The 15,095-nt window shown below is 45.0% G+C and overlaps 1 protein-coding gene across 1 annotated transcript in view; it reads left to right on the forward strand.

Moving 5' to 3' along the window:
• syt1a (synaptotagmin Ia) overlaps positions 1 to 15,095 on the forward strand; it is a 124,943-nt gene that overhangs the window by 100,693 nt on the left and 9,155 nt on the right. The window contains exons 6-10 of the mRNA XM_034577986.1: positions 527 to 699; positions 3,430 to 3,555; positions 9,406 to 9,573; positions 10,271 to 10,438; positions 13,022 to 13,139. Coding sequence (XP_034433877.1) covers positions 527 to 699; positions 3,430 to 3,555; positions 9,406 to 9,573; positions 10,271 to 10,438; positions 13,022 to 13,139 — 753 coding nt within the window. The remainder of the gene's footprint in view (positions 1 to 526; positions 700 to 3,429; positions 3,556 to 9,405; positions 9,574 to 10,270; positions 10,439 to 13,021; positions 13,140 to 15,095) is intronic.

The raw sequence follows: 15,095 nt of genomic DNA on the forward strand, positions 1-15,095 counted from the left end.
TTTTTTTAGAGTAAAACTTAAAGCCTTTAATTCCAACACAAAATATATCCTTTGACTTCTCTTGGTCGAACCTCTCAAACACACCCTCCTGCAGAATCACCACGGCTCTCGGCCCCGGCGAGCAACCGCGCTGCCGATGATTTCCCCGTGAAGGTGTCAGCCGTCTCAGCATCTTTTGTTTAAATGGCAAGTGGAAAATGCCAACATCTGTTACTTCCACTGAATTGGCTGGAGCCGTTCAGTCGGGTCTTGTCCGACCAGTCAGCACCGATCGTTAAGTCTGCCACTTCTTGATGGACCCGGGGCTCTGGCTCCGGTGCTCGTCCGGCGTGCCAGCTCTGCCTGCACACATTGCCCTGCTTTTATCTCACCTGTCAGTTACTATAATCACTGCTTTGGTGCAACTCTGGTTCAAATACTGCTCTGGCCCGTTTCACTGAAATCTACTCCTCCTCTCGCAGCAGTGCTTTTCTCATCCAACCCCCCCGTTCTTCTTCTTCTTCTTCTTCTTTCCTTCTCTCCCCAGTGCCGTCATGGGCCATCGTCTCCATCGCCTTCGTGGCGATCATCCTGGTGTTGGCGTGCTGCTTCTGCATCTGCAAAAAATGGATATTCAAGAAGAAAAACAAAAAGAAGGGCAAAGACAAGGGGAAGAACGCCATCAACATGATGGACGTGAAGGACGGAGCCAAAACCGAGGTAACAACTTTCAACTACTGCTGCTTAGAACCAGAGAAGATAGCCGTCCCCATACTCGCTAATTTAATTAAATTTAATCCTGTTCTTCAGTTGAATCCTGTTTGCATGAAGTTCTGCTAAAATCTTAATTTATCTGTTCAGAAGTGTCTTAAATATACGTCACACTGTTTAGTGTTTTTATGTCAGATTAGATTTTTTAAACTTATTATTATGCAATGGCTGACTCTTGACTGTATGTATTTAGTTTTTTATTATTTATTCATGACTGCTAAACAGATACATACAGTATTATTATATCTCATCATTTGATTGAATTAAAAACCAATCAGGTCTAATTACAGGAGACTTAGTGGAAGTCATTTAAATGGCTCCAGAGTGAAGAGAGCGTTTCAGTCTCTCTCTCCTTTTTTTTTTTATCTCCTACTTTTTTGGTTCCTGTGAGTGTTTTCTTTTCGGGTCCCATGAGGACCTGCTCACTTGTTGAAGAGAGTGAGTAACGTTTGCCGTGTAATGAAGTGGTATCCACCCAGAGAAATGACGTCAGCAAACCATAAACCAACGGGGGGGGGGGAATTTAATCGAACCGTTTCAGCCGCAACACGTGAAACACTTTAAATGTGTCGGCAGCATCATTACGTCAGAGATATCGTAGGTGGATCGGAATAATAGAAAATGTTTTTATATCTTATTTGACGTAGTTATTGTAGAAGAAAACATAAATTGAGACTTCATTGAAACTCGTTTATTTTCAGCGTGAATCCTAACAACTCAGCACGGTCCTTCAGACAGCGGCACATCTGCAGAGAAGATGTTTTTCAATCTACTAAGACCTCACTTATTGGTCACTAATCGGTGAATTTGCCGTCGCCGCCGAGGCAAAGCGGTCATTTCTCCTGGTGTGCCCCAGACTCTGGTTGTGTTAACTCCTGTGTGTGGTTGTTTTAATTTGTGTTTCTTCCTTCTATGTCCTCCTTATCTGTGTTGTGTCTGATGACTGTTCGGGATGGTCACTGGCGGTAGGTTCCCAATTGCTGTTGGATCTTCTTAAGCCTGCTGCTCTGACGTTTTCTTATAGCCTCTTGACAACAACTTACTCCTGTAGAACCAAATATATGTAACTATGCACACAGTACATGTATATCTACTGTATATATGTGTGTACAACCTGCACATGCACATATATATGTATGAGAGAAACACTGGGTGCGCATTGACAAGGTTGAACCACACTGATTTTTTGTGCCAAGCTGAAGTCTCCGGCCTTTTGAATATTAAATTATACCTTTCAAAGAAGTGGGCAAACGTAGAATGATGAAGAGGCTCCACAAGTTAATCACCTGTAAACCCAAGTGAAGCAGATTCCTGCAGCAGATCTTCATAAAACAAATCAGATAATAAATACAGTTTTGCCCTGTCTACACTAACGCGGATATTTTCAATTTATATTTTTTAATCTTCACGGTTATTGCTTCTGTGCTGCCAGCTCAGTCTAGCTAGCTAACGTTAGCAATGCAGACTTTATTTCACACAGAATTAAATCAATTCCGCCGTAGTGTAAACAAGGCTTTTCTCACCTCGATCATTTTACTTGCTCCACTTTTCCCTTTTTTCTCTAAATGTGAAAACCCCAAAAACACTCAATTTGAAAATTGTTCGCAAAAGGCGGAGACCAAGTGGCTCAGCGGGAACATTTAAAAAAAAAACCAATCAGTGTTGATCAGCCTTTTGCTTTCACATGAGCAACTTGACAAACTAATAGGAGCAGATCCCCCCCCCCCCCCCCCCCCCCGGATGTACATTACAACCCCCCCTCTACCAACACCTACCCACCCACCGCTGGCATGATTGCTTCTAGCTACCATCGGCGTTGGGGGGGGTTTAACCTTACAGCTTTTCCGGGGGTCATGATGACAATGCGACTGTTATGTTTGAGGGCGTGGCCAGACTGGGGAATGGGGAATCACACGAGAGCACTGGTTTGAACGACAGAGAATGCTCTGCATGCCTAACAGAGACGTCTTGGAAGGCAACGTTTGAAGCTGAATGATTGACCTTGAGAACCAGTCTTTGCCTCTTCAATCGCATGTTGGTCCTTTAACAGACTCCTACCGACACCCCCCACCTCTCCTTCCCCCCCACCCCACACCCCCACCCCACACACACACCAATGCCACCACCTGCTACCCTCACCTCAGTGCCAGGCTAACGTAAAAGAAAAGGGCCACGTCGCTCCTCTCACTCTCTGCCACTCCGGACACTTCCCAGTTTGCCAGAGACTTGATCTGCCTGAAATAAAATCAAGGGAATTGTCTTACTGTGATCTTTTCCAGAAGCATCTCTCTCTCTCTCTCTCTCTCTCTCTCTCTCTCTCTCTCTCTCTCTCTCCCCCCCCTCCTCTTCTTCCTCTAATGCCTGCCCCATTGCTCTCATCTCTGGCGCCATCATTTGATCTTTTCTCCCTTTAGACAGAAACACCCAAAGATTGATAGAACGGCATCATCAGGGGACCAGGGGCTTTAGTGCATCACAGAGCATGTCCTGGTGTTAACTGCTATGTTGTTTTAGTGCTTGCTCCCCCCCCGCCCCCATTCCCCCCTTACACACCATAAAACAAGTGGCAGCTTTTACAGGAGTAGGTCCACTGGCAGGACCTGGGCGGGGAACGGCTGGCTGGGTGCTAGCGCCAGCGACAAACAGGCGACACTGACTCTTGGTGGGTGTCTCCTTCAGGCCTTGAAGGATGAGGAGGATGCGGAGACAGGGCTGACTGAAACGGAGAAAGAGGCCACGCCCAAGGAGGAGGAGAAACTGGGCAAATTACAATACTCCCTGGATTACAATTTCACGGAGAATACGGTAAGGATCTGTTCTCCGAATCCCTCTCAGTGTGTGTCGTTGTTCCGAAAAGTCCTTCCTCGTAAGTATGGTCACCCCGAACCTCTGAGGTGGTCCAACTTCTCATCCCTCCAGAGATTCACCAGGACCCAGCCCAGGTTTTGCACAACATTCACCTGTTGTTTCATTCCCACCCCTGTAAACAGTCACTGAAGCTCGAGAGCGATCTCACAGGGATATCACGGTGGTCGAGTTTGTGCGTTGGCCACCGAGCCTTGTAAAAGATTCACTACACTACGGGGATTCAGTTCATCTCTGAACACGTTCCTTTTCTTTCGACCTGATTGGAAACAGCCCCTGCAGACTTCCATCTGCTTTAGTCTTTCCAGTGACTGAGTCTTAAAAAGCCAAAATGAGGAAGCACATCAGCTTCCTGGCTCCAGATGTTGTGTGACAGATAATAGGCGCGGTGCGTGAACACGGGCCGTCCCTCTCTGGGTTACCTAACTCACCATTATAAACAGAAGTGACAGGCTGAGATGAGACAGTAAACTCAATGCTCCTGTACACAGAGTCGCACTCATACAGTAGGTACAGCCTCCACACACACACACACACACACACACACACACACACACACACACACACACACACACACACAGCTACACACACACACACACAAATCATGTCTCCTTTCCTTGTCATAATAATAATAATAATAATAATTCCAGGAATCTGTCTATCCGTGTCTCGCATATCTCAAGAACAGTTCATCTTATCAGCTTCACATGTGTATTGTCAAAGGCCAGAGCAAGTGCAGTATTGGATTTGGTGCGATTTGGACACGTGATTCGTTCAATATCAATATAATTGTGTTAAACAGGTGAACAGTGCTCTGCAGCAGCAGCAGCTGGGACTCATCAAGGTAAAGCCTTTTTTCCACTGGTCAAAAAACCCACTAACACAACATCTGGCTTTTGTCTGCGATGGGAATGGATCAGCAGCAGCTTGTTACTGGTCTCAGCTTCAATCCCTGCAGGTCACTTTCACAGTTTCAAAGAGGAATTCACCACAGGACAAGCAAACGGGTAGATTTCCCCCAGGCACCGCAATAGTAACGTATTCAAAAAAGTTGAAAGCTCAGTAATTGGTCAATATATAGTTTGAGCCAATAATGATATAAATCAAATTCAAAGGTGCAGACACCATTAGTGTTCAGCGAGACCCTTATTTCTTCAAGGGAAAAGGAAATTGAGTGTTTTTTATAAAAATGGATATTATGTGGACAATATTACATTTCACAGAGTTGATCTGTCATGTGGTGGGAGGCAGTGACAGGTCCCTGTATGAGGTTCCTGATTACTCTGGTAATAAGCTGCACAGTGGAGCTAAAGTGTAATGAATGGATGACAGTTTTCACGCTCTGTGACAGTGACCTCGGAGACGCCGGGCTCGGCTCGCTGCCACTCCGCAGTTAAAGAAAACTCACAACAGGCGGACGGAGAAACCCGGGGAGGCAGTCATTCATCCGACCCACTTTCAGCTCAGTGACACACACGGTCCAGAGGCACAGTGGCCGTCAGGAAATGTTTTTTTAATCCTCAGGCTTTGAGGCCACCGCAGAGCTGCTGAGAGAAAACCAGCACAGGCGACTGATTTAATGCCTTGGCTGTAGTTTCCTTTTTCCGTGATTACAGAATGAGTGGCATCTTTTAAAGAGGGAGCATGACGGAAACCATTATTGTCTTATATATATATATATATATATATAGGATAATTTTGCAGTTACGGTTTATGTCATCTATTAACCAGATTTTTCAGCCGGAAGCCAATCACGTATGAGCAGACTTTAGTTGCCCACAGGTTAACAGAGATGAGGCTAAATGTCGTCTGGATCTAAAACAGCCACAAAAACTATTACTGTTTGTGTTTCATGTGAAGAAACGTTAAACTTCAGTATTTAAAAACGAATAGTCGGATTGTAAACGGTGCACGAACATTCAAACCTTAGAGTTTCCAAATTAAGAAGTCCTCAAGTCCCTGGAGAAACAACCTACACAGACCAGGGGAGAACATGCACAGATCCAGGCCAAACAATCAGGATTCAAACCAATAACCTTCTTGCTGTGGTTATATATCGTCCCCTCTGTAATGTGACAGTTGTAAAAACCTGCCCACTGGCTCTGGAGATCATGTTAATATGTGCTGATTCGGCAGCACAACATTTGAGTTGTTTGACCATGTGTGAAGGCAAAAGTGTTGATATCTTTTTCCAAATGGATGTACTTGACTTTCTGGGTGAAAAATGAAAAGCGAGGGGATGAGAATCGTTCAAATGGGGACGACGCTCTCAATCTCAGACAGTTGCTTGTTGGTTGGAGTTGCATTTTACTTGCTCATGAGAAACAAGACAGATATGACCAGTGTGAAGAGAGACCGAGAGAGAAGTTCAAACCAGGGCCTGCTATCACTGTCCAGCAGCCGTCTGAAGTGAGCGTGAACTTTGGTAAGTGGGTTCGATTTCTTGTGAGAAATGTGGAACTGACTAACTTCGACCGTCAGAATCAGCTCCATTAAGTTAAAGAGTATGACGCTGAACTGTAGATCCGTTAAAAAGACTTAGAAGTTATTCAAAACCAGAGTTAATCTCCCATATTCAGCAGGAAACTTTTAAAATATGAAGAATTCTCAACAGAGTTTGGTGGATCTGTTGCAGCAGCAGCTCTTCTGGTTCAGGAAGCCGGGGATCATGGGTAATATCCACCGTTCAGGTTGTGTTTCAGTTCAGTGAGTGGGGCTAAACAGATTCAATCACCAGGTCTGGCTGCAGGGGGCGCTGTTGCTGAGTGTGTTACACAGTGTTGCTTTAAATACAAGACAAGTAAGTAGATGCGACAAAACGTGCAGATTAATGCTCGTCGTCATAAAAAGTCTCAGCTTTGTTTCTGTCTCTTAACCACAAACGGCTGCAGCCCCCCCGGTGCTGATGACACTGCGCCTCGACACTAATGAGACTAAAGGGCTTTGTAAAAGATTGGAATCAGTCCATGAGCGGCGACGTGGCTTCGTCTGCAGAGGAGAACATCAGCAAATGAACCACAAAGAGCCGCTCGGCACAGCAGGCAGAGGATTATAGTGTCATTCCTACTTTCAACGTCATTACCATATTCACTGCTCCTTTCACAGGTCAAGAGCAGGACTGTTGCTCCGCGTCCAGTCGGAGTATTTACATTTTAAACTTTCTTACCATGAAGGGAAGAATTTCAAAATATTTCCTTTTTAATTTTGTATTTCAGGATTCTCCCCCAGAGGGTTCATTTAACAAAAACAACCCCTAAAGTAAATATTCGCCTGGAGGAGAATTATTTAAAGTGAGTGTGTGTGTGTGGTCACAGCAGAGCCTTGATCCACTGGGACAAAGAGCTGAACCACCAACCCCCCCCCCCCCCTGTGGTGATTCTGGTCCGTGTTGCTGCTCAGTGGACTGAAGAGTAACACGCAAACAGAGACGGGTTAAAACCAGCGGCTTCTCCACCGTGTGAGCGCCCGAGTCCGTCAGTAAACAGAAACACCCACACAGATGTGCAAACACTCGCCCACAGCTGTTTGTGTTTTTTTTTTACTCTCAAAGGTGCAACGCTCCATTAGTCAGCTGTTCAGAATGTTTTTAAACAGAACTTCGAATTGGAGCCAAAACAAACGGGACAGAAACAACTTCTCAAACATTGTTGCTCCTTTTTTATTATTCATTGTCAAAGAAAGTGGACAAAATTAAATATTTGTTTACAATGTGCACCATCTTAGTTTAGCATATAGATGCATATAAACATGGCCGACACGTCCCCACTTCCTCCCACTGTCCAGAAATGAAGCCGAAATATCCTGGATATGAACGCCGCCATCTTGTGTATTCTGATCCCCAGTTTGTAGCGTGCAGGGGGATGGAGCCGATAGCGAGTCAGGCTAAGCTGTCAATCATCTCATTCCCCCCTGTTTTTGGACAATCAGCATCATTTAGGGAACAAAACAAATTGACGTGTACGTTGACTTTTGATTTAGAATTTTTGTAAAAGCTCCGTAGACTCGCACAGCGACACTAGTGTGTTATTTACATCAACAGATCGACTCTGTGTTGTGGCCGTCGGGTGGAGTTACGTACGGCGTCGGCAGAAACCCGCTCAGCTGAAGGAGCAGAGTGTTTCATAATCAACATTTCCAACCACGTCCTGATTGTATCTGCTCTCGAGCGTCAGTGCGTCTGTGAGTAAAGATGGTTTGACGTGCTGTGTCTGCCTCGGTCCACGCTGACTGACGGCTGGAAATCAGAGGGACAGCCGGCAACAGGGATTCACCACAGTCCGAATCCAAATACAGCCTCACAGCACAAACAGGGAAAAACATGGTCACATTTAGGTTCAGGGTAAATAAAAAAACAGCCACGATAACTGAGATTATTATATCTTTATTTAGCTATTCTGCAGAATTGAATCCTGATAAACTACACAAGTGATTGATTGAAATATGACAGATTTTATTTCAGTGTTTTCAACGTAAGTAAATGTTGTGCACAACCTGGGCAGCAGTAAAGTCTAAATCCATGACATCCCATACTTTCCATGTATTTGAGGTGTGTTCACTGTTGTGTGTGTCTGTGGGTGATTGCACTTGTGTGTGTCTGTGGTTCATTCGCTGTACGTTGAGCCTGTGTAACACTTGATCATCCCCATGAAGACCTTTCTCTACTGGAATCTCACCAACAACCTGTGAAAATCTGTAATCTGGAGCCAACGTGCTTCTCAGATTTGGCAAAGGAAAGGAAAAATAAAAAGGTGAACTTACCTAAACTGACATAAATCAGCGATACATCTTTCTCCCATATCCGGAAATACTACTCACGAGACACGACAAAGGTGAAAAGTAAGACAAGAGTTTTCTTTTCTCAAAGGTGGGACTGTTAATGAAAGTGTTAGCGATGCTTTGCGATTCACTGCTGGAAGTCGAGGTCGAGGCTGATGAGAACCAATCAGGCGACTGCTTCATTGTTTCCAAACATTTCAGTGTTTTTTTCAAACTTCAACACATGAACAAGCAGAACATGGGGTGTGGTACATTTAATATTCGTCTTTTGTATTAATGTTACATGAAATAAACAAAACAGACGGCAACAGTGAACCAAACAACGGATGTAGGCGTTACCAACGTAGATTAAACTATTAAGTCTGAGGGTCTCTTCTTTCAAATCTTTCGACGTGTATCAATAAATCTTGACCTGCTTCATATTGGTGGTTATTTGCCTCGTGCTGTTTACCAACTGGAGGTCATTGTTTCCCACTCTTGCGTCACTGGAAGCTCCACCACAGTAAACGGACGCCGCTCCCCCCGGCAGCTGTACTGCTGCACGGCTGAGTGCCCTGGCCGGCCTCCAGATTGCTGCTTGATGGCTACCTGATAGGAAGTTGATTGACTGACTAGCCGGGGCCTCCTGAGAGGTCTTTGAGTAGAGGCTCTGACTGGCAGGTCAATCAGCCTCCCCAGCCCCCCCCCCCCCCGGTTGTGGTTATCAATTATCGGCCTTATGTGAAGAGAACCAGCCCCCTCGTTCCTAGTCCGACACATCGTGACCTTTACAAACTCCTCAGCCGCTGACATACATTTCTGAAATTGGCGCCATATCCCAGAAAAATGAACCTGAATCTTCATTATTGTGAAAGAATGATTGCTTGTGATAAAAAAAGACGTGTCCAGGCGTTTCTTTATCCACGATTCAGATTCTCAGTGAGGATGTTGGTGGGATGAAGGTGCACGTTCTGATAATCTGGATGATCCGTGGACATTCTGACGCATCACATCCTCTCACTTCCTCTCTCTCAGCTCATGGTGGGGATCATCCAGGCGGCGGAGCTGCCCGCCATGGACATGGGTGGCACGTCCGACCCGTACGTGAAGGTCTACCTGCTGCCCGACAAGAAGAAGAAATTTGAGACCAAGGTCCACAGGAAGACGCTCAATCCTGTCTTCAACGAGCAGTTCACCTTCAAGGTACGGCTCATGTTCACAAAGTTTGATTACATTAAAATGCTCAAAAAACCTTTGTGCATTTCGAGCACTTCTCCTGCAGCTGAGGAGCTTTTGGTTCCACTGACAATCTGATTTGCATGCAGCTCTGAATGTTGGGAAGGTGTGGAGACAGCAACCAGCTGGCACATTAACAAGCTCCTGACAGAATATCTCTCACAGTTACACACACGCACACACACACACACACACACACACACACACACACACTGAGGCTCAACGTGATCAGGATTAACATGGGCAGATGCAGCGTTACACCCCCCACCCCCCACCCCCCGGCCTTGCCTCGGCCATAATGGATGCAGGGCTGTTGCTCGGCAGCAGCGAAAGTTTTGTTGTCCACCTGACAGTGACGCGCGCAGGTGTTTGGTGTAAGTTAAGCATAATGTGATGTGATATCCATCTCAATACCCCGCTCTGTGTGTGTCTGTGTGTGTGTGTGTGAGTTTTCTAATTCCAAATGTGTGATGCGTGTTGGAAAAAGCAGGCGACAGGTGATTCTAAGCAGCTCTGACACCTTCCAGAATAAAAGATGATTCTGTGAGATAATGTCAGGGACAAACCACAGAGTCGCTCCCACACTCTCATTTTTCTTGTGCAACAAATCATTTCAATTTAACAACTTTTCCACACCGTTACATCTGTTCTCAACGTTCCTCAGGTCCCGTACGTGGAGCTCGGGGGGAAAACGTTGATAATGACGGTGTACGACTTTGACCGCTTCTCCAAACACGACGCCATCGGGGACATCAAGGTGACCATGAACAAGGTGGACTTCAGCCACATAACAGAGGAGTGGAGGGATCTGCAGAGCGCTGAGAAGGAGGAGGTAAGAGTTGGTAAACAAACCTGTGTAGGTGGACACACACACGTCAAACAGGAGAAACAAGGAGGTTTCGGAATAATTTGTGACACCGGAGATTTTAAAATCCAGTCGCTGAGGAACATTTTTATTGCTCAGAATATCACAATGATTGTTTTGCCATGTTCTGCAGAGCACTTGTGCTTGAAGTGCGGACGTGGCGCCGTGGCTGATGTAATCCATCTCCCCTGGAAATGTCACTTAATCAAATGTCCACACTTCCCCTTCAATTAACAGGAGTGTGACTTTCCAGGCAACAGTTCAGGGGATTCAATTTTCATGGTAAATGTCACGGCATATCGCACACGTTGCCAGGGGAACCTCGTTTTTTTTCCGTTTTTTTTTGCATTATGGTGGTTTGATTTAAAGGTTAATTATAACAGCGCTGAGCGGCGAGCGGTGTTGTTTCCAGCTGAAGGGCACCACTACACTTCCTTTACGTTCGGTTGCACCTGTTCGCACGTGACACTTTTACACAAGGCTCGACTCACAGGAGCGATGCTTTCAGGCTCAGGAAGGAGCAGAGGTCGGCCATGGAAATTGCTCCTTCCGACCTTCTAACTGCTGAAAATGTCAAATGTAATGTTAATATAATTATTATTATCTAAATGCTCTACTCTGTATGTGTGTTGAATGGTAATTTACATTAAACTTCAGTGGTTATTCAGATTGTTTACTAGTGTCGGCCCCTGTAGCTTAAACTTAAAAAGTTAATAAGAACTTCAATTTATTGATTTAGTTTTTTAAATCCTGGGGTTAAAAAGAAATGTGTGAATATGTTTATCACCAAACTCCCCCTCAAATCTGGTTTTAAAGGAGAGAGGAAGCTTTGGAAGGAGACGGCGTTTCACTCCAAACATTTTAAAGGAAGAGCTGCACTTCGGAGGAAATAAATCTTTTATCAGTGAGTTCAGCGAAAAGGCAGCAGAGTGAATAGAATCAAGGTTTTAATACACTCCACCCACACGCGTCACACAATCCTCTTTGCTTTAAAGGTCAAATATGAAGGAGCACGTTCTCCAAAAACGGTCCTTTAGGTTTAAAAGGAAGCAGTTGGCTTTTTACTCCTGATAGAAAATATGAAAGCACCTTTTCACTGCTCGTCACTGGAATAATTAAGCGTCGCCGCCCCCCCCCCCCCCCCCCCTGCTGGCCTCCAGGGGAGCGTGTGTTTGTCTTGATTAAAACCCGGCCCCTCGTCATCAAAGTGAAACGATTTAGTCACTGGTTCTGTACGTGAACCACCCGCCAGGCCAGTGGAGGATAAATGAAGAAATTAAATGAGTGGGGCTGTGGGCGAAATGACACATGAAAACACCGATGATTGGAAGAACAAAGTATTTATATTGAACAACACACCTCGAGAATTCGTACAGGATCGACCCTCTGTTGTTTGTATGAGACAGTGAAAACCTGCGAGACCCACAAAGCTGCTCTCACACAGGCACTGAGGTCTGGACGTTTTCCAGAGGGGCCGTATGTTGGGAAAATAGCAGTTAGCTCATGTGAGAATGCAGCAGGAAAATGTATAAAAATATTCAGTGACCTGAGGGAGCGTCGTGTCGGCTCCTCGCGTTGATCAGGGATACGACAAGAAGGTGAAAAGCACTCTGCTCATGTGTATGATAATAAGTGTTGTGATGGTGATTCGCGTGAACCAGTGAAGTGATTGCAGTCGCTACTTTTCCAGCTTTTTCACTGATGAGTGACAAAGTAAAGTGGGAGCTGATATTAAAAATAACCTTTTCGGAGCAAAACAAGAAGATTGAAAACATGAGAAACGCATATTAAGTAAACCAAGTAGAAATATAAATAAGTTAATGAAAGAAAATACATAAATACATGTAAATGAAAGAATTAAATAACTTAAAACACATAAATACATCTAAATAACTACAAATAAATAAATACAAGTAGAAAACGTTATAACAAGTAATTAAATGAAAATAAATACATGAATATAAATGGAAATATATTAATTGAAGTATACAGAGTATAGTAGAATCAAATTCACGTCACTACCTGCAGAGCAACTCATGGGTCTGCGCCCGTATTCTTGAACTCAATCACACAAAGTGTGGAGCTCCCCGCTCCATGGGAACGTCGTCTCGTGTTGTCGTCTCTTCACGCAAAACAATAACAATCTTGTTTGTGGTTCCTCGATGGTGGGATGAGCTGCCATGTTCTGTCAGGGGGGGGGGGGTTGGGGGCGTCCCTCTTGATCCTCGAGAACCTTTTGTCCTCTAACGCCCCAGCTCGCTCCCACTCTGCCCTTTTACTTGATCTGCTGCACTTTATGTCTTTTCTGTTTGCCGAGAGCAGAACCACAAAAACAACAACACGTCTATAAAAAAAAAGGAAAAACAGGTAAACACAAGCTTGGGATTTGGTTGACTGAGCTGTATCCAGTGTGCTGTGGAGGGGGGGGGGATGACAGGGTTCCCTCATCTAGCCTCTTAGTGAGCATCTGCTGTGAATACAGATTTAGTTGGTGCTGTTAAAAACCTGTTCTCTCTCTCCCCTTCTGCAATGTCTCTGCTTCTCCCACAGCAAGAGAAGCTGGGCGATATCTGCTTCTCCCTGCGGTACGTTCCCACCGCCGGCAAGCTGACCGTGGTCGTCCTCGAGGCCAAGAACCTGAAGAAAATGGACGTGGGAGGCTTGTCAGGTGAGGAGAACCACTGAGTTTCCATCTGACAGGGCCTTTGTCTGTAATTATGCCTGCACTGCACTTTATGCACATGCACTGCACTTTGCATCACCTACAACATTTTTCTGAGATGTTGAGATCCTGAAGAAACTGCAACGTTCAGACCTGATGTTGTGTTGGAGATGCATTAATGATTGTAGCGTGCACCAATGAAGAAGAGAATGAAACCTATTCCTGTTCTGGTGCAGCACCAACAGGCCACTCCGGGGTCTGATGTCACGGAAACTGAATGTGCCACTTGTTAGAGAGGAAGAGAGCTGGAAACTGTACATGTAACACCCAGACGCACAAAGTTGACGACAGGAACACAACACAACCCAACACAACGCAACACACGACTGTCTCCATCAGTCACAGGGGGACAGATGTTCCATTTAAAACCTGATAGACTCGAACGCAGACACAGTGAGTTTTCTCAAGGGATTAAATGAAAGAATCTCGTTTCTGTAAAACTGTGAATCTCCTGTGGAGGCAAGTCAGCAAAGGTGCAGAGCTGCTTTTACAGCTTTAGATCCAAATATACCTTAGTCACGCTGTAATTATATTCAACACACACGGGTATAAACACTGGGATTCTTCTCTGAAAAAGCAAATCTACCAAAAGCTAATTATCTCCTGAAATATGAACGTTGCTTTGTCAAAGTATTTCCAAGCCTTCTTGATGAATAGTCTTGTATTTGGGGGGTTTGAGATTGTTTATCAGACGAAAGAAGCAGCTGACAGACGTCACTTTGGGCTTTGGGAACTCCCAATAGGGCGTTTTTCATTATTTCCAGTAATTTTAACTGTGTGAGAAGTCTTGGGTCACAGCCCATAAGGGTCAGTGACAGTGTCGGAAATAGAGGTGAAAGCCCACAGCGTCACTGCTGCTATTTTTAAGGTAGCGAAAGCAGCACGACATGAAATGACACAAAAACATGCTGCGACTCAGATTCAGCGAAAACACACGTTGCAGAATTGATCCCTGTGACTTTAACCATCGTTATTATCTCCTGCTCTTTCTCCTCCGAGGTTTCTGGTGCAGACAAGTGTCGATAGTAGTTAGTTGATTTTCTTTCTGTTCACATCTTTAATCGCACAACTTGTTATGATGTCGCAAATACTCACGACATATTCACACCCAGAAGAATACAACCTATACTTGATGTTGATTGGTTTGTAGACGTCGGCATGTTGTCAATTTGAGTTGTGTATTTGCAATTTAAGTCTAAATGCACCACAACGAAGATTCACCACTAAAATCCATAGTTTCCCTTTGACCATCACTGTTATATTGATCAAAACAACAACGTCAGATTAAAAACCAAGCATCAAATTCAACACTCTGGGGCCATAGACCGACCAGTATGCACTTTCCTCCTGCTTCTCTCTTGACTTTCTTCCTCGGGTTCATTCTAAATTCTCTCTGCACTGCAATTACATACACCTGGGCCCACTTACTTCCTGCCTGACGGACAGGTCTCTCCACATAAGCGCCCGAACACGCCCCGGTACAGTAACACGGCATTAACAGCTCCAAGCTTCCTCTCATCTATCAGACCAGCTCCAGCAGCCACTTGGAAGAAAGAAAAAACTCCCCCCCCCCCCCCCGCTACCGTCACCTGTGTCCGTTTGCATTGTGGCGTTGTCAACACTTCCAGTTTCCAGCTACGGTGACGAGGCCAGAATGAAAAAACCTTGGAAGGCCAGTTCTCTCTCCTGCACTACAGGACACTCTGACACCGTGCGCTGTTTGTCACGTTTAATTGGAGCATGTTTTATCCGTGTGCGTTCATCCGTGGGGGGGGGGGGTTCAGGGTGAATTATTAGCGTACAGTAATAGCACAGTGCACGTTTCTAATTACACACAACCAGAATATACTCTAAATTGCAGTTTGAGTTTTGATTTAAATCTTTGTTAGTTGCGCCTGCGTT

This window comes from Hippoglossus hippoglossus, chromosome 23 (assembly GCF_009819705.1).
Source record: "Hippoglossus hippoglossus isolate fHipHip1 chromosome 23, fHipHip1.pri, whole genome shotgun sequence".
Classification (NCBI taxonomy): domain Eukaryota; kingdom Metazoa; phylum Chordata; class Actinopteri; order Pleuronectiformes; family Pleuronectidae; genus Hippoglossus; species Hippoglossus hippoglossus.